General features: G+C 40.4%; 1 protein-coding gene across 6 annotated transcripts in view; it reads left to right on the top strand.

Annotated features, from left to right (window-relative positions):
• The window catches only part of mast4 (microtubule associated serine/threonine kinase family member 4), a 133457-nt gene that overhangs the window by 44702 nt on the left and 63371 nt on the right, over nucleotides 1-25384 (top strand). For 2 of the 6 annotated variants that reach the window (XM_023961001.1, XM_023960999.1), the window contains exon 1: nucleotides 6570-6623. The exons of the other annotated variants lie outside the window; for them this stretch is intronic. In XM_023961001.1, the coding sequence (XP_023816769.1) occupies nucleotides 6585-6623 (39 nt within the window). In that variant the 5' untranslated portion in view covers nucleotides 6570-6584. Of the gene's footprint in view, nucleotides 1-6569; nucleotides 6624-25384 lie in introns of those variants that run through there. 6 annotated transcript variants of the gene reach the window in all.

Below are 25384 nucleotides of genomic sequence, written 5' to 3'. Positions count from 1 at the left end.
GTAGTTTACCAAAGTATTACTAAAACAACACAAATACATTGGTGATTTTTGATAAAAATTAAGGAATTTTACGTTTAGCTTCTAATCTGCAAAATGCAATGCAACAAGTTGACACCTTTTTCTACTTGATCAGTGTTTTTGTGCTAGGTCAAGACTTGGCTTGTAATCGTAATGTCCAATGCTCAACAAACAAAGAACAGTCTAGATTTAAAAACATATTTGATGCTAATTTTTCATATTTTCTTTAGGGAATTTTTATTTCTTAACCCTGTAGCTGATTTTTCTTGGGGCTCAATTTTGTGCAGAGTTGAAGGCTTGTTCTAGGATTAGCAGGTCTGTGCTTCAACTTAATGACATGCTCACTTTGTGTTTCCTATTCATCCATTTTTGGAAATCGGAGAGGATCAGTGTGTAAATGTTGATGGTACCAAACAGCCACTTTGAGTAGGTCAGGATTTGTATCTCAAACATGAAAGTTTGCTTTTTGTACCGTCTGCATCTGCTCTTACTCTGACCCTGGCCAGTTTCAGGCCAAACCTTCAGTATCCTTTTATAAAATCCGTAAATTATCATCTAAAAAATCCCACTTTTGCCAGATTGTTTGTTCTGTTTCTGCAACTCACTATATTTCTTCCTTAAAAAAAGACATTAAGATGCTGGATAAATACATTTCAGTGATGAATGAGACTCCCAAACAGATCTATAACCTTTGTTTGAGCTCTGTCGCTGCAGGGAGTGTTTTCTACATGAAAAAGATTACAACTTGATCTTATTTTTTTTCTAAAACACTTAGAGAAAGTAATTTCAGTTTACAACATTTAATGTATTCCTTTCAGGAGTATACAAACAATGCCATGAATCAGGGCTGCACGATATGAGGAAAACTCCCGATATGCAATATTTAGTGATCAATATTGGAATGAAGGTATAACTTGCAATACATGAACAAATAGCAAACCAACCAAAAACATCATTTCCATTTCACTGCAACAGTTGAATTTAAATAAAAGGTTAACACTAGTCTACATGGGAGGCGAACAACTAACATAAAAGGGCTCCATCCGATTGGTCAACAACCTGAAGGCTTTCAATTGATTGGTCAAATGCATAAAGGGATTGGATTCGTTAAATACTTGTTTTAGCACATTTAAGGTAACCATTTATTTACATTTTTGCCATTTTTTGCGATATGCGTATCGGACAGCCTCATATCGCAATAACGATAAATTTGGCATATTTTTTGTGCAGGTCGACAGTGAATGAGTCTTTGTGAATGGACAGCTGATCTGAGATATTTAGCTACTACCATCTGCAGTGCTGGATCACCAACCTAAGCTTTAGTCACAACTGTTCTCACAGGTGGATACCTGATCTATCTTACGCTACGTACACACTGTGCTTGTGCGGCGCATTCAAGAATGCACTGAACTTACGTTTTTGTATCCGCTTTTAGCATGTTCACACTGTTCTGTCGCTGCCCCATACAAGCGCATGTAGTTGAAAGAGGTTTGGCAAAGCAGTGCAAATCTCCCAAATGTTGCTCCAGATGTTTTCTTTCACAGCTCTATTCCGGTACACAAAAAAACTTGGTTTCCTATATTTGCGGTTGGACACAAACAGCAATTATTAGATAATCTTTCATGATCATTTTTCAAACAGTTGGCACCTCCATGTTTCGTAAAGGGCGCCATCCATACGTCACTAGCAAATCCGAGTCCCTGAAGGGTCAAAGTTCAACTGGGCAAACTTTCAATGCCCATTTAAATGCTATTAAAAACCTATGTAGCGACTCGTGAACACCAGTTTTGAACACTGAAGCCTGAAACGGCCACATTCGTGTGTTTGCATAAAAATTTAAAAGCAACTTGTATATGAGATGCAGTGGCAGTGATTATTTAATAAAATGAATGTCACCATTTTATTACAATGAAAGGCGAAACAATACTCGGGTAAAGGTTATTTTCTAAGCCAGACTCTTTCAAAAAAAGAAAATGCGTTCAGGTACAATATCACGATACGTATTTTATTGTGAGATGTGTGTCGTATTGCCAGACTCTTGCCAACACACACCCTAGTATCTAACAGTGAAAAATGCAGGAATCCTTTGACACGTTGCATCTTTTGGTTTCCTTCTGCTTCCATCTTTGCGCTTGTTCTCAGGGATTTAGAATGGAGGGATGGTGTTGCAGACGGCGGCGCCTGTTTTCACGCCTTTGACTTTGTACCGCAGCATTTTTGATTGTAGTGAGGGAATGGACTCTTTTTCTCCGTAATGCACTCTTCACAGGCCATGTCCCTCCTCCTCCTCCTCCTGCCTTGCATCTGCAGGTCACCTCTGGGTTTGATAAGCCCGGGCGAAGCAGAGAGGCAGGGCCCGTGGGTCACTCAATCAGCTCTCTCTGCATGCTTTCAGAACCCCTTTTTTTTTCTCCAAAGGCGGTGGAAACGACCTCTGCTTCCCCGCCTTCCGGGCAGAAAATGAGTCACAGACCACCTCCTGGACTTTTCCCAGAGGCTTTACTTTAGTGCTGCTCCAAGTCCGTCTGTCTCAACTTTCTGCCTTCATGTCTGCCCTCTGACCGCTTTAAAGCAGCTTGACTCAGTCCGTCTGCCGTGAAGAATTGACCAGAATGTTTTAGCTTAGAAAAACTAATTTCTGAAGTGCATCAATTGAGAAATGAATGTAGACTTTTTATTTTATTTTGAAGGAAACCATTTCTCGTGTCATTCAAGTCTTTTTATTTCTTGTTCCTGATACCCTAAAAACAAATTTCTAAACCAATTTTATTTAGTTTTAAAAACTGTCCCAACGAGTGATTTAAACGGAACAAATGTGAACCTTTCATTACTACGATTGCACATGTTGACATATAAAACTAAGAGGGAAGTTGTTTGTTTTTTGGCCTAAAAAAATTCATGAATGTAAAAAAAGGATTTTTAGGTTGTTTTTGAAAAAGATGCATTTGATATTCATTCAGTGATCCTGTTTTGTTTTTTTTTTTGTTTTTTTTTTCAAAACCCAAAAGCAGAAAAACTATATTATTGACAATTTTTTCACATTAAAAATAAGTGACTTGAAAAATGTTCTCACTTGGCTGTGAGAACAGTCAGATTGCAGATTGTGGGCATCCTAAAGGCCCGTACACACCGGGACGAATATTCGCCAGCCGTTATTCGCCACGTTTTTTGTGTTCACACCCAGGCGATTTTCGCTGACGATGAGCCGAGCGAACATGCAATTTCATTCCCTGACATTAGATGGCGCTTAATGTAAAACACAAATACCCCCTACACAAGTCGCTTTTCACTCAGAAGAAGAGAGCAAGTATTTACGCGCTTGTCAGAATCAAACAAAGAAAACATGAATATTTACAGCACCAGTAGCTCTAGCTCCAGTTCCAGCAATGAAGAAATTATTGTTCTGTTGAATGATGAAAGACGTCGATTTTGGGTACATCCCATAGTTACGAGAAGAGAAGAACATGGGGAGTTTAATCGACTGATACAAGAGCTGAAAATGTGTCATGAGCGTTTTCAGGGATATTTTAGAATGTCCGTCAGTGAGTTCGAAAATTTACTTCAACGACTGGCTCCCTCGCTGACGAAAGAACAGAAACACTACCGTAAACCAATCAACCCAGAACAGCGTTTGGCCGTGTGTTTTGACAGTTTTGTGTTTGAGCGCCCCCAAGTTGTGTTTTACTGTAACTTCAGAAGCTCCAGACACGTCTGCAAAAGCGCCATTCTCATTGGTCGTATAGTTTTTGACGCGATGCGTCAAACCAAAAAACGAACCCGAGGTGTTTTTTAGAAAACGACGCTTTTACGCGTGGCGTTTTTTCGCGTCGGTGTTCACACTCACATTGGTGCCCTTTGTTTAGTCCCGAGGCGTTAAACGTCGGCGAATATCGCGCGCGAAATTCGTCCCGGTGTGTACGGGCCTTAAGGGTGTCCTAGGGGCACTTACAAATGCAGTCAGGCATGAAGGCAACATACGACAGCCTCACCTGAATGCCGGCCTGTAACTTGGATCAGCGTACAAATACTTCACGATACACTTACCACACCCCCGACAATGGTACCTTCCATTTTGATGGCGTCCCTTAAGGTGGCTGTACGAGACACAATCTGTGTTGTTTTTGGATCTGGTTCGGTTGGGAAAGAAACCTTCCTCTTACAGACTTTTGGGCGGCTTGATCCTTTTTAGATTCTGATTCCTTCGGTTCAGTTGCGGCAGCGTGGACACGGTGTGACCACGTTCATTGACTGGAATGAGTTTTTTACACTTTGTTCCCAAACGTGAATCAATGTGGAAGTTCCAAATGTTTCAGTTGTTCAAATGCTAATGCTGGTTTCAAAACAGAGCAATTTCCCTTTCACTCCTGTGTTAAAAAGATGCAGACTTAAAAAGAAATTAAACGTTTGTATAGACTGCTTTTTAGGTTTATTGCCTTACCTCTTATAACTAGTTTTTTTTTTTAAATATGAGCCTATTTATAGCTTAATTTATGGATATTAAGGGATTTAAAAAAAAAAGTGTTTTCAGTATGTGTACTGTAAAAAAACTTTCCTTGTTCACCCATCTTTGGAACATTGTTAAGGCGATTTCTCTGTTGTTTATGGTTTACAGTATCATACCTAAGCACACCTGAGGCTGATTTTCAGGACTTTACGATGGCAAAGACCCAAAAAAAATTGGCCAAATGATGCGTGACGTCTACTCTTTATGCCCCCCAAAGTTTTACAGTAATAGATGTTTATGTTCAGAGTCCAATTCCAAATCAGAATCAGAATCTTTTATATAAGAAATAAGACAATTCCTTTTAATTACCACAAAATAAACGTGTTTTGTTCAACCGCTCATTCTGAAAATTCAAATCCAGGCAATAAAATGAGAGGAAAATGCAGATTATTTGACTCTTATTGCATGTAAACACTTTGGATTTTGACAGTTCATAATGTTCTTGTGTTGTGATATTAATCTATGCAAGAACTTCATTCATAATGTTCATAACAGTCACTTTCCTGGCTTGCATAGGGATTGTGGACTGAAAAAAGTACTTTTTTTTCTAAATAAGATGAGGGAATATTCGTGCTGCTGCAACACACGTAACCAGAATGAGCTGTTTAATCCGATTATTGTCTGCATGTGAATAATTGTGTTTTTACTCTATAGAAAAGCCAAGGATGACATATAATTGTCATTTTACAGCTAATTACTCTAGCAGGTTCATCCAGTCGGGGGGTGTTTTCTCTCTTTTTACTGCAGTTTTCAACCAGATGACACCTCCCTGGTGTTTCTGCAGCCTCTCGCCCCTTGAGTTCGGGTTCTCTTAATTGTTCTTTAAGCAGCTGCGGGCTGAGAAATGACTACAGACCAGTCGGTTGAACAGAACAGGATTCTTTAATCCTCTCAGGTAATCTGGGAGGCATTGTTCAAACTGAAAACATTGACTACTGTAATCCCTGTCTTCTGGGAGGGGGGTTTGATGGTGGTGGTGTTGGGGGGGGGGGGGGGGGGGGTTCTTAAGGAGTAATTCAAAAGATTACTGTAGCTCTGACACAAGATGTCGGGACTTCCTTATCAGCACAGGAACACAAATGAGTGCCGGCGACACTCCATCCGCTTCCTGCGCCGCCGCTTGTGGAAGAGGAGGAAGCGTGGCGTCGTGGTCACCTGCCTGCCTGACAGTCCTGTGTGGTGGGGGCAGCTTTGAAAAATCATTTGAGCTTGGCTGGAGATGCGGGGGGGTTGGTGGTGGAAAGGGCTCACTTAATATTCACGGAGCAGAGTGAATGGAAATGAGTGAGAAAGGAGGAAGAAGAAAGGAGGGGGGGGGGGCTAAGAAAACAGAAACAGAATGTGAAATTACAGGGTGACACATGGAAGCAACTTATTTTACAGATGCTAACGACGCAGGACGCGGCGGGGATGGGGGGGGAGGGGGGTATTCTCGCGGAGCGCCTCGAAACTCATTTCTGTTGAACTGCAGCAGTGCGTGAAATTGCTGGAAATTGACACGGGATGTACAGTTGTGTACCCGACAGGTTCTGCCGGTTGATTTCGACGTGATAATGACGCAGGATTTGCATTAAAGCGAGCCACCGACGTGGAAAGGAGCGCCATCCTCACACCTCCTGTCACAGAAAAAGAGAAAAAAGAAAAAAGTAGAGTAGCACCTCCTGGTTCCTGTCGTCTGCAGGTGTTTGTCAGGACTGCAGCAGAACGGTGCCGGGGAAGGAGCTCCGCTCCTCACGGGGGGCCAGAAAGCGCTTGCAGAAATGAATCCCGGGGCTTCCTTTCACCCCCCCTCCCTTCTCCGTCTTTCCACTCTGAATTAGAACTGCTCCTCTTCTCCGTGGTCCTCCCTCCCCGCTCCCGTCTCTCCTGAAGTTACAAAGGAACAAGAGAGGGGAGGCGTCAGCTGACCGGCCCCCACCAATCAGATAAGTTCTGATGGAAGTGTTTAGCAGCTGCTCAGACCAGCTTTAGCCCGAGGGGAGGGAGTGAAGGAGGTAGAGCGCAGGCGGCGCGGCGCGGCGTGGACATGTACCGGTAGGGAGGCGTGAGGAGGCTGTCTGCTATGGACGAGTCCAGCATTCTGAGGAGACGGGGGCTACAGGTAGGAGAGCAGCGGGTCTGCGGGCCCCCACCGGGTTTTCTGTTTTCCAGTGTGGACTTGTGAGAGCAGACGAGACTCTCCTGCTCAGGCAGCATCCACTCACACATGCTCAGTACTTTGCTTTTTCATTAGAGTCCACTTGTTTGTGTGTTTTTAGCCTTTGATTTGTGTTGCTGGCAGCAGACGGAAGGCGATTCAGGACTGACCGGTGTTTTATTGACTTTTTATGATAATTGAGGCTCTCAGCTTTTGTCAGAAAAGAGCAGACTGAGAGGTGAGTAAGGAGCAGCACTCAGAACAAATCACACAATCAAATCATTTAAAAGTGGAGAGCGAGGTTGTTGAAAAGGTTTACAGCTCGCTCCACGTGTCGCCTGCTTTTTTCTTTCCCCGTGCTTCTTGGTTCCCTGTCAGCTGAGCCCCCGCGCCGCAGCCGCTTCTCCAGTCAAACCCAAATTGAACTTGATTTATCGCACTGCTTTGGGTAGTTGGAGCCGTGTGTGGGGTAATTGATAAACATGTTCAACAGGCAGCCTGTTTAAGATTCAGCTCAAACAAACGGCAAGTGCTCGGAATCACAAAAGCGGTGCGCTAAACCAGATCTGAAACCAGATTTAATTAAAAAATCTGCCAATTTGTGGTAGAAACGTTCTCTTCTGCGATTAAAAATGTGTCTCATTTATCTTAGTCAGTCGAAGCTTCTGGGTGGTCATTCTGTGGGCAGTTTCCTCCTCATCTCCTCCTTCCAGTCAATAACCCTTCAATCCTTCTGAAAACGACCAAAAAGGGAAACTCTGAAGTTGGTTTGTCGTTCAAATGAGTTCAGCCGCTGAGGCATCACAACTTCCCGTTGGTTGTCAGCAGGAAGGGGTGAGATCACCACTGTGTGGCTGTAGGCGGTCAAGTATTCACAGCGGGGCAGATCCTCGTCCGTCAGGATGGAAGATCCATCAGATCTGAGTTTAGCTGCTCAGGATTTTAAGATATAGAATCTAAAGTTTGGTCACTCCTGTGATTTTTGGTGTGCTTACGTCATATGAGGACATTTATTTAAAAAAATCCCACTTTTGTGTTTATATATATATATATATATAAAGAAGAGAAGGGAGTGAACAGATTTGATTTACTTTTTTTCCCTAATATAAAAAATTCTCAGTAATCTAAGAAAAAGCATTACTCAATAAAGCATGAACATCATTTGAAAATACAAAACATTTGTCATCTGATGCCTCTAGACACAGCACCTGGGATTTTCCTGATGATCATTGCAACATCTACACCTTCCTTCAGGTGATTAGCTCAGGTTGATCCGCCCTCAGGTTGTCTAACTATCAGACCCACTGCGATATAAATTTTCAACATCTTCTTATAGCATCTTTTTTTCTGATAATGGAGGATATGTAAAGAAAATGAAGCTTAAAATTGAATTTGAGTTTTTCATTTGTCAAATTGTTGTGAATCTGAAGCAGACAAAAAAAAGTCTGTGTGGAAAAAAATACCGTGCGGCTTGAACAGCTCTGACATTGCTCGTCATTTTTGTTGCACCGGTAATGTTAGGTTGGGGGTGTGAGGGGCTGTAAGCTAGGGGGAGCGCGTGTCAACAGACTGGTGATGGGAAGGAGTGGATGAACCACTGCCACTCTGCAGAATCTGTCCTAGAAAACGACACGTGGTGAGGTAAAAAACTTCAGCTGCTGCCAAAGGTCCACCATCAGCGGCCTTGCAGAGGTCAGGATGCCTGCAGATGTTGCCAATCCTTCAGTTGGAGGGTTTTCCACATTTTAGGTCAATGCTGATGATCTCAAGAACTGGGTCATGTCTCCAGTAGTCGGACCTGCAAAATAAATCGCGAATTTATCACTATGGCGATATCAACCCGTGCATGTCGCAAAAGTTGGCGAAAACTGCAATAAATGGTTTCCCTAAATGTGTTAAAACAATCTTATGGCAGCTTGTAGTATTTATGAGTGAAAGAAATCCCTTTATGCATTTGACCAATCGGATGGAGCTCTTTTATGTCAGATGCTCGCCTCGTATAGACGAGGGTTATTTGGAGTGTAATTTAAGTTATGTTGACTCTTATTTAAATTAAACTGTTACGGGGAAATGGAAATGATGGTTTTGGTTTTTTTGCTATTTGTTCATGCATTGAAAGCTATGTCGTCATCGCAATATCATTTCGCATATCCTGAGTTTCCCTCATACAGTGGTATGGATGATCTGCACAACGAATAACAATGATTTATGAAGAAAAATCTTGGAAATTATCAGGGGTGCCCAAACCCTACCACTGTATCATGCAGCCCTACCACTAGTGCATTGTAATGTTCTCAAAGGCCCCTTACCTTGAACATTGGGAGCATGAAGGTGACTCTGCAATGCCCCCTAGCGTGTAGGTTAGATCCTCTTGGGAGCCTTGTGAACTGCATGATCAGAACATTTGATGTGGTAAAACTTTCCAAGTTCCAACTTTCATCTCCCTTTGCCTGAGTCGTCCACGCTCCCTCTGTTTCATTCCCACCTCGTCTCTTCCACTGCTGCTCCTCTTTGACAAGGCGCTGCTTTCTTCTTTCTCCTGCCGGTGCCCACTTCCTTTAAGGATCCTTGGCCCCCACACCGGCCTTGTGTGACCACTCCCACACAGCTGCTGTGAGGAAGCTGAGCATCTCCACCTACCTCCACTGTCTGCCAGTCTCCACCTGGATCTAGGCATGAAACGTCCCGCTCTTGTTTCTTTGAATTTGTCTTTTAAAGAGGAGGACAAGCTTAGCAATTTCTGCACAAACACTGAAGGTTTGAAAAACTTTGTCTCTCAGATTTTTGCTCTATTCTGAGACACTTTATTAAAACCTAGATGCGCACTTACGTAAGCCCCTATTTTTTTAAATCTTAGGACAGTTTTCAGTGAAGCCAAAACGATCACATTTTTCTATGTGTGCGTTTTCAGTAGGCAGCTGGGGTCAAATGTACCTGATCCACTGCTTCTCTTCTCATTCTCTATTTTAGCCTTGACCTTTTTTCCTTTTTTGATTCATCCCTTTCCTTTTTTCTCAACTGTGCAGCCACCTTTCCTACAGATCCTCTGGTGTCTGGATTTAAAAAAAATCCATTCATTCAATCCATCTTCACTTACAGAAAAGAAGGCAAAAACATCAGAAAATTGTTGTCTTTTACTTTTTTCTGCAAAATTGATGATTTCATGGTCAAACATTTACCTTAGTTTAGTTTAAATGTTGTGAATCCATTTTTTATTCAATAAAAATTGATATAAGATGGTCAAATTACATTTTTTCATTAAATCCTGAACCTCTAAAATCTAATTTAAGTTGATCCCGTATTTATTGCATTACTCAGCTCTTCAGCGTCACCTAAAGAGCTCTGATCTTTACAAAGAAATAAGTTGCTCATGTATTTAATTAAAATATATAAAATAATACTCAATTGTGGCCACAAAGTGCTAATTTGTGTACAGAAAATACTAAAATGTTCTTATAAAAGACTAAATTGTGGCCATATGTGCTAATTAGTGCACAAAAAAGCCTGATTTGTCCACACAAAATACTAAATTGTGGCTCAAAATACTAATTTGTGCACACAAATTGTTCATTTGTGCACACAAAATACTAAATTGTGGCTCAAAATACTAATTTGTGCACATAAATTGTTCATTTGTGCGCAAAAAAATACTAAATTATGCCCACAAAATGCTATTGTGCTAGTAGTTTGTGTGCACAAATTAGCACATCTTTTGTGTATACAAAATGCTAACTTGTGCACACAATATACAAAATTGTGTTACTTATTATTGGCCAAAAGTTATTAATTTGAGTGAACAATTTGTAATTTTTTTAAGTCACGTCCAGGGATCAGTATTGGTTATATTTATTCTAAAGAATACTTTTTTCTAATCTAGTTGTAATTTGACACTTTACTACCCGCTGGGGTGCCACTAGTCAAATATTAATGAATAAATAAATAAATAAATATATATATTTTTTTAACCAAGAATTGACAACACTGTAATTAGTTAAAAAAAAAAAAGTTTTCTCCCTTTAAAAAAAAAGAAAAGAAATATATTTATATATATTTTTTTATAAAAAGTGAAATTTTACTTGTATTTTTCCCATAAACCATCTAAAGTTTTACTCCATCGAGCAATAATTGTTGAAGCTGGTGTTTTTCCAGTTGATCATTACAAACTGCTCAGTTTAAGTCCCGGGGTGTTCTGCACACTTAAAGGTTTTTCTTGTTTAGCTCTAACGCAGATACGTTTTTAGATGATCAGATAAAGTTGCTATGGTGACCGTGCCCTGGAGCTTTTTCCTGTCAAGGCGACAGTGGGATGTTTCAGAAAATGCTCAGATTTGTTTTATTTCACATTCTGGCGTTTCTACAAATTTCTTTTCAGTCAGATGTGTCTGGGATGGATGGATGGATGGATGGATGGATGGATGGAGACCCTGACATGCTGCTCCTAATGAAAACTTTGGATACGCTGATAACCCCTCATTTACTTCAGAACTAGAGGTGGAGGAAACCCACAAGATATATTTATAAAGAGTTGAGAGTAATCTTCATTTATGGAGATGTTTGGTTGCATTTTTTTTCCCTCACTGCATAATGAATGTACTGATTTTATTTTTGGGTTTGGGAAAAAAAATCCATTTGCAGTAGTTTTCCAGAATCAAACCCGTTAATTAGTGCTATAAATAAATAGCGGTTGTGTTCTTCCTGTCAGTTTACTGTGCCTGGGTCACATTTATGTGTAGAAATAATTTAAGATCAACAGTTTATGCATTTTATTTTATTTTTTAAACTTTATTTATAGTGGTTTTTGATACATGTTTATCTAGCTTTTAATTTATAAGCATTTTACATAGCAAGCTGTTTATAGACACTTTTATTTTGGTAATAACTTGGCATTTTACCTTTGACTGTCCCCGTCTTTTTGGGGGTTTTATATCGATTCCCAGGACAATCTTGAATAAACAGCAGCTCTTTTCCCTTGTTTGGCTGACTTTGAGGGACTTGCATGTGTTTTAATGATGTCAACAGCAGCTTTTCTCTTCCTTCATCTTAATTAGGAGCAGCCTGTCAGAGTGCTGCTTTACGGCGTGAGTTTCTTCCTTAAATTAAAAGATGGCTGCTGAAATGAGTGCAGGGGCATGTTTCGTCTCCAAAGACCGTGTTGCAGCGAGCTGAGATTTAGTTTGACTGACAAAGTTCCCCTTTTCCAGTTTAAACTCTAAAATGTGAAACATTCATTTGAATTAAATACACATTAAGCAGGATTGGTGCATTCATTAGAACCAGATTCATTCAAACTTATTTTAATTTGTGCTAATTTTACTATAAATTACTAAAGCAGCAACGAAATTCTTCATCTCCTTAATCAGCCCCCCTCCTTTTCAGATGAACACCCCTCCTCTGCTGAAGTGCCCTTGTGTTAAACATAGTTTCTATCAGGCCTGAACTCGTGGTGCAGGAAAGAATCCCAGAAACGCATATTTTTTTATTCACACTGCAGGTAAATATCTTCAACAATCTATGTTGGTTGAAATATGATAAAGTTTTCATTTACTGCATTTCTTTATTTATTTTTTTAAGACAATGTCACTATTTAGGTGAATATAAACATCTTATTCTAGAAGATATCAGATTAAAAAAACTTTATTTTTGCACAATTTTTACAATTTATTATGGTTTGCCTGATATCAGATGCTGGTTGTGTTCAGTTTCTATGATCTTAGATTCTAACAATTAACTAATAATTCAACCAATATTTATATTTAAAGAATTTAAAAAAAAAGATGAAAATTGTGTCTTATATTTAGCATTCATGTTATTTTATTTGAATATATGAGGTATTTTTTTCCACCAGTTTGCATTAGGTATTCTTTTTATTATAGTAAAATTTACTGTTACAGCGAACTTTTAAAACGTTTATTGTAGAAGATCTAATAATCATTTTTTTTTTTTTTTTTTAACTTGTTCTGTCCAACAGCTGAGCAAACAGATTAGAGCTGAAGGCTTTTTGTGTTGGACAGGTTTTACTATCACAAAAAGAGGTTATATAGCTTCAAGAAACTAGAGTGTAGATTTGTATAAACCCCTTTTTGTCGTATTATTTTTTATTTATTTGTTACATTTAGTGTGTGTGGGGAGGGAGAGGGGAAGAATGTGAGGGGAGGGTGGAAGAGAGTAAAAGGAAGAAAGGTGAAAAGGTGGGGGATACAAGCACTGATTTGACTAAGTTATTAATTTAAGCTGTAACAATTATACCAGATCTGCTGGAAAGACGAATGTTACATCAAAGGTGAAAATCTGACACTAAGATGAGCGAAAAAAAATCTGTCCATCAATACACTGTAGGTAAGGAGGAGGGATGAAGCAGACAGGGAGTGTGGCAGTGTGCACGTGCACGTGGGGGTGGAGATACATGCATGCTGCCCACGTGAACCGTGTGTTCATAAAGGGAGCCAGAACCTACCCAGCCAGACCAGGAAAGGGGAGGAGAGCCCCCCAGGCCAGAAGCCCCCCCAGCATCCGGACCCAGGCAGCCCGGGAGAGGAGGAGGAGGGGACCGCCCACCCCACCAGCCAGGCACAGAGAGGGCCCCCCTACAGGGGCCCCCCCAATGCCCAGAGGCACAAGCGAACCCAGTGTCCGGCCCCCAGGCCACAAGACAGGAGCGCTTAGTTCCTTAGTGTGCAGATCATCCAGGCGGCAGCCATGGGGGCCACCGGGCGCCGGACACCGAGACAAAGGCCAGGGACGAAGCCAGGGCCCCCGGAACCCATGAGCCAGCCACCACCCGACCGGCGCCCCGTCCCCGCAAGCCAGCCCAGGCACGCGACCTTAGCAACCCAGGGATCGCCACGCACCCACAGCCACAGCCACCCCCCTAAAACCCTACGCACTACAACCCCCCCCCCCCCGCCTAATAATCATATTAAAATAAATATTGATTTGCCCAATTTTCTATTGTTTTCTGGAAAAAATCCAATTTATTTTATTTTATTTAGAATTTTAATTTACCTCATATCAGGTGCTGTTAAAGTTTTGTTTTCCCTGCTTCACTTCTGTATAACAGTATATATGTTAGCTGAATTTAAATAAAATTCAGCATTTTTTTTAATCATATTTATTATTTTTTTATTTTATTTGCAAAAAATTCAAAACTAATTTTTTCCATTTGTTTGCACGATGTCACCTTTTTGTAGTAAAACTTGCTATTTAGGTGAATATAAAACAGTTCATATTAGAACATATCTATAAATCCGATTAAAACTTTTGTTAATTTGTTATTTTTTGATTGTTTTATTTAAATTGACCTGATATCCGGCGCTGGTTGTGTTCCGTTTCTGTCCCCGCTAAGATCTCAGACGCTGCTCCACGTCTTGCAGCTGAATGACCATCGATCCGTCAGTATTTGATCTTTCTCTTTGAGAGGTCGCTCCCACATTTATCTTGTTTTCAGTAAGAGTAATGCCTGTGGGTGCATCCATTTCCCTGACCGCACCATTGGTCTTTTTAGATGTCAGTTCTCGACTAATAAAAGCCACTTTCTTTTTTTATTTTTTATTTTTATAAATGCAGCAGTTTCTGCTCTTCTGAGCACATATTTGGATTTCTCAGCACGCCTCATCTTAAAAGCCTAAGTGGCCAACAAGCAAGAATATTCAGATTTTTGCATGAAATAATCTAAACGCCTCTCGTGAAGAACTATCCAGCATCTCTAACATCTCATCCTCATGCACCTCAGTCTCAAGGTCATTTCTCTCTGCATCCATCCAGTCATTAATATGTACAGTTTTTCCTCTGATCATTTCCCCCTGAAGCAAATAATGTTCAGAAGGTTTCAGATCTCATCCACGGTGCTTTTCCTTCCTCAAGTAGCTAAAGTCTCTTGTGGAGTGGAGTTATAAATTCATAAAACATTCGTTTTTGCCACATTGGTACATAATTCCTCAGGTTAGGTGCTCTAATTTAAAGTTCTAAGTTTGGCAAGAAGATGAAATGTAGCACAAAATTCCAGAAACAGGTTTATTCATCAGCTGCTTCTCTTGGCTTTGCTGCTTTGAAGAAAGCAGGCTGGGGAGAAACAAACGGTTCAGGTGAACGGATGTAGATGTTACCTTAACAAAAGTCAGTAGTCTGTTCATTAACTGTGTTTAAGTCTTTCAGCCACTTTGTTTGCCTCTGAAGGTCAGAGCGGGCTCTGATTGCCGTCTTTACTACACGTGTGCTGGGCAGATAATTGGCTTTTCTGATCTCATTGACCTTTTCTTATCTCCATAATCACCTCAGGTATCTGACTGAGAAGAAGCGTTTAGTTTAAGATGATGCCAACATTTCGAAAGCTCCTATTGTTTTTTTTTTTTAGGTTTCATCCTTTGAAGCCCAAATGCTCAGCAGTAGATCCAAGCCCAGATAGAAGGTTCTCCTTCATTTTGATGAGACGTGGAGATAAATGGGAGCCAATTTCGATTTTCTTGTCTGTTGGGGATGTTTCGGTCATGTGATCAGTCAGTTCTGCTTTTCTAGTAGAACTGTAGATGGCAGCATGGACACGGAATTGAGAGTTCAAACATGAAGAGGCAGCTGGACGCCAACATGGCTCAAAGTCATTAAAACATGCAACAGTGTTTTGTTTTTGCAGATATGTCCTCTTTTATTTTAGGAATGTGCACAAACGACATGCACATTTTTCCAACCCAACTACCAAAAAAAACACAAGTGCATAAAAAAGCTAAACTCTGATTTATGTGAGGGGAAAAACCCGCAAAATTCTGTCAAATATCAAAATCATGTAGAAATGGAGTATTCCAGAAGGAGTAATGGATTAGTCGACATCATTGACTGTATCTGAAAACTGGAGTGAGTGTGACGTCACCCATAGAAAATGGCTCACTTCTGGCTCCAACCAACTGAAGTCATTGTGGTTTTTTTTTGTTTTTTGCAAAAAGACTGCCCCCATCTTTCAGTCCAACTTCGTCATTGATCAGTGATTGGTCCGAGTTGGTCTGAGTCAACATTTCCACAGCAACCCCCTTGCCAATCAGCAGTGGGCGTGAAAAGGGGGCTGGGGAGAAGCTGTTGAAAGCTTCGAACGTTCGACATGAGGCCACCTACTTTTATATGAGGCATCTGATTGGTCAGTAACTTGCGCTACAAAAGAAAATTAGATTTAAAATACTAGAATTAAAAGAACATATTAAAAAAGGTATCAGACCAAGAAAGGTTATTCTGACAAACAGAATGACGAACAGCTATTTATTTCTCTATAGACGTCTGTGGGCTCTTTGCATTTGGAGCCAGCAGATACTTCCTGTTTGGAACGCGAGGGGGGAGGGGTCACAGTTGAAACAGTCAAAGGTCAACATTCATTGAAGGTGTTTTAGAACCACCGTGAAGGTCGTTAAGTTTGACCTCTTGAGCCACAGTTGCAAAATTGAAACAACACGATTGAGTTAGGCATTTTATTTTTGGTTGGTTTATAGTCTTGGAGTCAGAAACCAGTGACATCCGCCATCTGTGTCTGACGGACAACTTCATTTGAACCACTAACTGACGACAAAGCTCTAAACCCCTGACTGTATATTCCATTCAAAAGTATGGCACATTTCGTGTAGCCCACTTTCAAGTGGTAGGGATGTGGTTTTCTAACAAGCTCACTCCTGATTGGTTAGAGTTGTTACCATAGAAACATTGACTCAGATTAACAGCCACGCTCGGGAACCATTTGGTAGTTTAACCCCCCCAATCCACTTAATTCAGGGTAGTAGGGAAGCATTGGGTCCCAATCTTAGTCTTTGATGTGACTCGGCCTGGATTTGAACTCACTTCCAGTCACAGGGCGGACACTCTTCCACATGGCCAATGAGCTGTACAAATCACTGGCTCCAACATGGCGGCGTAGGTCATTGCTAACAAAAAAAGTTGCGACTGAATTGACTTGATTTTGCTGGAGCTGGAACTAGGCCACTTTTATAAAAATGACATCACACTGACTCAGTCCAGTTCTTATATACAGTCAATGGGCTAAACACAGTAGAGTGATTCCCTCCCATGCGTTCAAACAGGTGGAAGAATAAACATGGTAAGGGCCATCTGTGTGAAAAGTCATTTTTTCGTTCAAGTAACCTTCCAGTGAAATATCTGCACACCGAAAACTAATTCTGCTGGACAATAAATATAGAAAACAATTATAAATATGTACATTTTATTTTGGTTCAACTAGACCAGGGGTGTCAAACTCATTTTCACCGAGGGCCACATCAGCATAGCGGCTGTCCTCAAAGGGCCAAATATAACTTATACATGTAGCCAAATGTAACGAAAAACAAACGTACCTACTCCTTAATGTTAAATAACTCATTATTTATTTATTCTAACTTTTTAAGTGACAATTACAATTGCATAGAAAACATATGGTTGCTTGTTACTTTGGCATAAATCCTTTTACATTTGATTCTGTCAGGTTAGGTTAGATGGACCGTGTTTAAGTCCTAATGTAAATTGCCTAATCCGATATTTCTAGTCCGATTTCCCCTACATATTAATAAATACACATTAAAAACTTTTACGCCCTCACGGGCCACATAAAATGTCATGCGGGGCTTGAGTTTGACACATGTGAACAAGGCATTAACCACACTTTATTTTGAAATCGAGCGTGAAATCCTCACGGAAGGCTGAATTTTCTGATTACTGCATATGTCTTATGACGCCAGCTCTTGTTTCGGAAAGAACTAAAACATCGTTTTTATTATTTTTCTGCATTTCCTCAGAGGTCCAAAGGTCAGGGTAGATTAAGCAAATGAAGTCTGCAGAAATGTGCCGGTCCTCTGTGATCCTTCTCCCTGAAGTGGTGCTGCTGTGTTGGTTGCCGGGCAGAATAATCAAGAGGTTCAGCTCATTAGCAAGAACGGAAAATGATTAAACATTTTTCCAAAGGCTATTGATGTTTTTATTGTTGAATTGACTTGAGATATTAGTTACTAAGCTTTTTGATCACACGGTTCAGTTCTTCTGGATTCTGTGCAGCTAAGAATAAATCAGCCAATTAAAGATGCAGAATATTTTTTGTATTATTGTGTTCACGTCTGACCACATCTTAAAAGTGACGGATTCTTCTAGAACTCAACCTGATGGAAAAATCACACGGTAAAAACTAGATGCTTGTCAGCAGTTTGCATCATAAAATGTCAAACGGTGTTTGGTTTTATCGGGTTGTATAAAAAAACAATTAAATCATAAATATAAAATAAAAAACAAACCATCTGCCTTCTGTTTTCATAAATTCTCAGTGAAACTTTAAACTTACGGTTTCATCTAAAGCAGAAGGAGATCACAAAATAGCCTGATGAGAGGATTTAATGACATTCTACATTTTGACTTCTGTTCAATTCAGTTTATGGCTGAAAGACTTTTCATCTTAACTGTAATTATTTTTTTTACAGACAATTTAAGTTTTTACTTTTTGAATAACAGTTCCACACCGGTCTGTGTCAAGTCTCTGTGCAGAGCGGCCTTGAAAATAAATAGAATGTAGTCACTGAAAAAAATAAAATGCAATATAAAAGAAACCGGTTGTTTTAGTGTCCTGTTTGGTTTTAAAGTCTTAAAGAGATTCAGGAAATCGCGGATATGTAGCTCGATCTTTGCAAAATGCTTGTAGGATGAGTTAAAAATGTTTAACTTTAAGGTTTTGATGCATAGTGGAAGATTCCTTTCATGATTACACTGTAGTGTTTTCTATCAGAGGGGACATTCAATAAATCATTGATGGTTCTTATTTTCATAAATTCTTATTTGATTCATCCAGAAATCCTACTAAGCAAGAAAAAAAAAAGTAAATAAAAGTTTGTCCTTACTTTCTGTCTTCAGAAGTGGTTCAGTTTCACCTGCTGGATTCTGCACGTCATTAATAAAGCTTAAGTAGGGAGCCGGTTTAGTTCGTGCTGGTTTGCGCCACCTTCCGTCCGTGAAACCAGGGCTGCTCCCTGTTCCCTTCTCTGCTTCTGTGCCGGTCCCAAGCCCGGATAAATTGAGAGGGTTGCGTCAGGAAGGGCATCCAGCGTAAAACATTGCCAATTTACTCGTGCAACTTATCCTCGAATGAGAGGTTGTTTCGCTGTGGCGACCCCTGATGGTAAAAGCCGAAAGAGAAAGAAGATTAATAAAGCTTAAGTGGGGAGTGGACACATTGACCTGAATTTACTCCCCAAATCTCATCCATGTTCCAATAATGGGAACTGAGTGGGTCAAACTAAAGTGGTTCGGCCACCTGTCCCATCGAACGAAACTCAGCTCAAAAATGCACAAATTTGAGGTCACAAATCAGCACAGTGGCATAGTGGTTAGTGCTCTTGCATCAACGCAAAAAGGTTCGAGTCCTGGTTGGGGGACCCAAAACAGAACACCAGTGGGGGACCTTTCTGTTTGCAAGTTCTTCCAGAACATGCGTGGGTTTTTGCTGGCTTCCTCCCACCATCCAAAAACATGCTTCATAGGTTAACTGGTTACTCTAAATTGTCCCTAGGTGTGAATGTGAGTGTGCATGTGCATTGGTGTGTGATGTGTGGCCCTGTGATAGACTACCGACCTGTTCAGGATGTCCCATGCCTTCGCCCACGAGTGGTTGGGATAGGCTCCCCGTGACCCCGAAAGGAATAAAACGGATTTAGAAGATAAATGAATCTGGAGACCAACCACTTCCTGAATTTCAAGTTTAATAAAACCGTAAACATTGAAAAACTTCAGAAAGTGAATGTTGTAGTTTGAGGTGTAAAGTGAAATTTGAAACCTCTCCCCAGTGGTCTTTAGTGGAACTGCAATCTTTGGTTCTTATCAAATCTGTTACCCAGAAGGTTGAGGTTTGGTTTGAACACCATCCAAGGAGGTTGGGGTGATCAGCTCGCTCTGTCCACAACAGGATCAGTAATAAATCAATCAAAAGAAATAAAGGAAACAATCTAGAGAAAAATGAACCAGAGGAAACTACAAATGTCTCTCTGTCACTCAGATCAGATCAGAAACTAAACAGGGGGGAGTTCCTTGGCAGTCAGCGGAAAACTGCAGTTCAGCAAAGCCCTCGTTGGATCCGGAGATGCAGGAAAATCCGAAAGGAATCAAAGGGAATTATTAATGGATCGTCACGCTGAGGCCTTTTTTTTACAACACTGCTTTGATGCAGCGTCCTGGAGATGAAATGTTGTAGCGCAAAGGCACGGATTGACTTTTACCCCGTGAAACAAAACGCACCCCTGGTTCATTATGTAACAAATCTTTTCTTTTGTAGTAAATGGACAGCTCGATAAACTCTGCAACGGATGGGATATTGATGTCTTACTCCAACAAAAGCCAATGAAACGACTGATTTAAGCATTTAGATTAAAAGTAAACCCACAAGAAAAAAAGTAAACGTCTACTTAATATTTTAGAAGCTTTTCCTTCCTTATTTCATTTTATTAAATTTGAAAAAAAAACATTTAAATTGGCTCAAAGGTAAATGTTTAACACCAAACTCGATCTGACATAAAAATAAATAAACAAAGTTTAGTTTTTGAATAAAGATTTCATTATTTAAAAACTTTATTTTGAATTTTTAGATTTAAGAATGTTTATTTTACCTTTGGAACAATAGTTATTGACCAATATTTATCACTGCATTAAAGGATGTGAGAACCCATAGTTGAATTTCTCAAATCTGGATTATGTTCATATCTCATCTGTGATGCGTTTAAGGGCCCAAAAAGAAAGGAAACAGTGAAAAACATCACTACAGTGCCATCAGATCCCCTTTCAGGAGTTTTGGAATCCAAGCCTCGAGGGCCATTGAAGCTCCTTATTGGCTAACAGGAGAAAAGGCAGGATTTCCGGAAAACCAGCCGCCCCCCCCCGAGGCCTAAAGTTTCACACCCCCCTGGTTTAGAAAGACAGACGCACGGTTCCAAAAAACAAAGTCTGAAAAGTTTTCCAATCTGCCCTCATGCTAACTTGAGAGCCAGTTTCCATGACAACAGTCACTGTCACCTGCTTACAAGTGTGAGTTGGTGCAGGGAAAGCAATAACAGAACAATGATACGGTGCAGCAGCCTGTTGCACAGCAGTCCTTTTTTGTTTCCTCCAGAAAACGTCCTGAGTCAGACTCCTGATGAAACCAGATAGCTTTTTCCTCATAATGCAGAAATGTCTGCCTTCCCCATCCTCTGCAGCTACAATTTCAAGCATCTGCACACCAAAATGTCCTATTTCATTTATCCATCCACTACTCTTTGTCTGATGCATCCAGTTCTAACACTGAACTACAGTCACTATTGGTTCTGGGTTTTTTTTTCTGCATGGAGGGATTCATTTCTGTCAAATGTCCTTGCAATGGCTGCGGTAACTGAAAAAAAGGTTCCTGCTGTTTGTCAGAGCTGCATGCTTCTCTCCAATAATTGATGTGAGAAAAGCTGAAATGTTTCCCAAAAAGACGCAGCAGTGAAACTTGAACATCCTGTTTGATGCCTTGCAGCCCTTTTAACAGGTTTTCTTTTGTTTTGTCTTTTGCACGGTTGAATGCTGCAGACAAAATTCCTGATGTAAAACAAAAATAACCACTTCCTTTAGGAAATGTGAGCTGCATCTTTATTTTTCATTCTGCATTAGAGAGGAATGCAGGGATTTAGAGCTGCCAGGCTAGAGGTCTAAAGGAGGACCAAAGAGGAAGTTTATGGATGCAGTGAACAAATACATGAAAGTAGCTAATGTTGAAGGAGAAAAGACAAAGTTAGATGGAAGCTGTTGCGACCCCTGAAGGGAAAAGCAAAAGGAAAAGAAGAATTAAGAGTAGACAGGCACAGGTGGGACTAAAAAAAAATCATAATTTTCTGTCTTAAATGCTTTATGCTCTTCCCCCTAACCCCTATCTTTGTGTTTGTGACTTCACTTGACCTCTAAACACTGTTTCTAACTAATTCACAACGTACCATTTAATCCGGGACTCGACTTAATTTAGCATCCCCTTAAAATGAAAGCAGAAGACGTAAAGCCTTCCAGCCTTAGTCATCGTCTTTGAAGGATCAGACCACAAACGTATCCAACTTATATTCTGACCAAAACCCAAGTTTGTTGTATAAAATCACAACTAAATCAATGATCCTGCTTTACTTAATCCTTTCATAGTAAACTATATCCATGTATATGATCTATTCCCTTTGGCATACTACAGAATGATATTTTTTAATTAAATATGAGTTATTTTCCTGAGTTCTTTTCAAACCCTGAAGAAAGACGACTTAATCTCTGGAGCTCCGCCTATCTCTCCTTGTGAGTTCCGCCCATTTTATGATGTCATCCTCGAGTCGGCCTCAGCAGCGTGTCGGCGTCTCGCCCACGAAAAAACGGACAACATAAAAAGCTTTTGCAAAGATGGATGTTCATATTGTACGTATACGCTTTTTTGCCGATCAGCGCTAGCGCTACGGAGAAAGTGGGTGTGTCTGTTAGTCTGGGGGCCACTTTGTGACATCACAATGCGAAGACCCACTCATTGTGGTAGAGCGGGTTTTTAAAAGAATACTCAGAAATCCATGAACGGATCAAAGTACCGCTTGTTTCTTGTGAGGAATGAACATGATAATACACTGAAAATCTCAAAAAGTTGATTTTGCATGATATAAGCGCTTTAAACTGGCTGGCTCCTGGTATGAAAGGATTCCCAGATACTGTTTCCTCACAACAGAGCCAAGCCATACTTGTTTGTTTGTTTATTTATTTGTTTATTTATTTATTTATTCTTTTACAGTTACATAGTCATATTTCATTGTACGTGGGAGCCATGGGTCATGTGGTTTAATGGAGGGGAGTGGTAAGGGTGAAGGGTGGGTTGGGGTTTTTATTGTAATGTTGTGTGTTTACTGTTTTTAGTGTTAAAGCGCTTCGAGCTGCACAAAGTGCATGAGAAGCGCTATTTTATAAATAAAGTTTGATTTGATTTAAACACTGGAAAGGCGTCTGCTTTTTGCATTTTTCCATTTGTCTATCCACTCATTAGTTATTTCAAGGAATCGGGAGTTGGTATGAGAAGATGAAGGGATGGGTTTAGGTTGCAAAGTGTCCATTTATTTTTGGAAATTTCTACATATATATATATATATTTTTTTATATTCTCTTTCAGGCACAATGTAAGAATTATTTCCTTATGACTTTACCAACATGTTCCAGGTCTGTATGATGTGCTTGCCCAAATTACACACAAGGCTTACAATAGCAGAGCAAACAGCAGCCTCTATTATTTTCTTTATTAACTGCCATCACCAGCACAGGCTGCACGAGCCTTGTTGACTTTCCAGACTTGGTTCCATTTTCAGGCATCGCTGTTTTGTTAACATAAATTAATTAAAATTATAATAATAATAATAAAAAACACTTTTAATTTAGTCACACCCAGACTTCTGGAGCGGCTCTGCTTTAGCTGTTCCTATTTTATAGCCTTCATTCCTTCTATGAAGTGATTTATAGAAGATTAGTGAAGCTTAGATGGTTGGAAAACGGAAGAATGGTCATATTTTATCACATGAAGAAAATCATATTAATGGATAAAAGTTAGAATCTAAATTCATAGTTGAAAACAGAACGAGACCACTCTTATTTTCTCCCATCAGAGGCTGTGTCCAAATTCCCTCACTACTCCATAACCCCCAAAAGTCATTGGATCAGCTCTATTGCTCTTTTTTGACACCAGCCTCCAGTGGTCATTTGAGGTACTGCAGCTTTTGGAGCGCCCTGGTTTTTTTGTGAAGTTGGAGGTTCAGTTAAAGAAAACATGGAGGACTGAAGTCCCCCTTTAAAGATCGGAAAATCGTGTTTCCCACCGGGCTTTTCTAAAGCCTCAGTCACTTGCACCCCTACGGGACAATGGGTATGTGTGTGGTGGGATTTTGGGTTGTCCCCAACTTAAGGTGAATGCACGTCTGTCTTGGAGTTGGTTTTGGTGTTTGAGATGTCATGAAAATGGAACGTACCATTGTTGTACATGTGTTAAATGTATTGTGAAGTATTGGTAAGGATAATGTAAGTTGCATGCTCTTATGACGTACAGGTGATTCTGTCGTACGATGTCCTAGCGCCACACTGTAGTAGTTGGTAGTTCTGGCTCCTTACTGACAAAATGGTGCATGCGTGGGGTGAGGGCGTGAAATGCAAGTGCTTGTAGGATTTCTACAAAACTACGCTCTGATTTTCTAATTTTCTAATTTCTTACAGTCAGGCTTTATTTGATTTGTGCTAACGGGTTCTTAATAGACCTGTATGACACGCCTGCGTCTCACCTACCTTACCCTTACTTACCCATATGCGTCGTATACGTGTTCGCTACGTGAACATTTTTGCTCTACAGACTCGTTTCATGCAGGCCACCTCCATACAGGATTGCCCATTTTCTGCCCCCAGACAGACAACCATAAGGGAAGCTTTGAATAAGGCCTAAGACGGCGTTTTTCCGTCATGTCTCCCCGGGTTCTGTGAAACACCCTACTGTATCTGGCATGCTTTACCTGCAGGGTTTGGTGAAAATCTGCGCCTCTAATGAGCTTCTTGTCATTAACGGCGTTCTGTTCAGGAATAGCGTTGCTAACTCCGAAAGGTGTCACACATCTAAGGCCAAAGGGGACGGCTTCACAAAGGAGTTTAAACTTTATGCAAATGTTTCCCTGAGGCAGGAATCCGTTTTCATCCAGCGCCAGTGCTCGTTGCTCATAGCTCACTGTGATTTGGAGTGCTGACCTGGCGGGTGTCACATCAGCGTCAGTCGTTTGCTGCATGGTAATTAGGGTCGTGTTGGCAGCGGCCGTGTCTTTCAGGGCAAATACTCTGCTCCTGGGCGCCATGGCGGTGGCAGGGGGGGTGCATTACGTCCTAATTGAAAGCAAGGAGAGAGAGGGGCTTCACACTTTTCTGCTGAGTGTAGCAGCTGATGCGCGTCCACTGCACATCTTGCAACGCGTCCCACAACAGCCTGGCTTTTATTGGCTCATTAATATTCAAGCAGCAGAGATTCAGAGCGCCGTCGTTTTGTTGTCTCACAGGTGTGACGCAACAGCACCGATGATGAGCACAAGAACCGACTGGAGGGACAGAGGACTTTGTGGCTGATGACTGACTTTGTTTAGGACAAGTTTACATTAGTAGATGCTGCAGCTATGCACGTTTGTCCTGCACTGCAGCTACAGGGACACACTCAAGGGCAGCATTTAGGGATAACATACTCTCTAGGAGGCAGTATTTTTAGTCAATTCAGTAATAAAAATCTCTGCTTTAACCATAATGGCTATAATGGCTGATTTAGCAGACGTTTTCTTCCACATGAATGGGCCTGTATAATGCTTTTCTTAAGCCATTCAGAGTAAACTACATACATATATATGATCATATATTGCCTTTTGGCACACTAAAGATCACATTTTTTATGAAATGAGTTATTATTATAGTCTGCCTCGGCAGCGTGTCTGCGTTTTACCCACGGAAACAAAAATGCAAACTTTTTTCACACCTTTTATTATAGTGTATATTTAATCATATACATTTTTTTAAATACCTAGTCAACGTTTTATTTAAATCTTTTCAAAAAACATAATTTGATTAACTTGTTAGACTTTTGGTTTCTAAATGATATGAAATATATTCATATTCAGCTGTGATTGTTGTTGTAATTAATCGAATAAAGAATTTTTTTTTACCATAGCTAAATAAATAACTGAACAGATTATTTG

This window comes from Oryzias latipes, chromosome 12 (genome assembly GCF_002234675.1).
Source record: "Oryzias latipes chromosome 12, ASM223467v1".
Classification (NCBI taxonomy): domain Eukaryota; kingdom Metazoa; phylum Chordata; class Actinopteri; order Beloniformes; family Adrianichthyidae; genus Oryzias; species Oryzias latipes.
The sequence above is the reverse complement of the archived record's forward strand: the minus strand, read 5'-3'. Positions and strand labels throughout refer to the sequence as shown.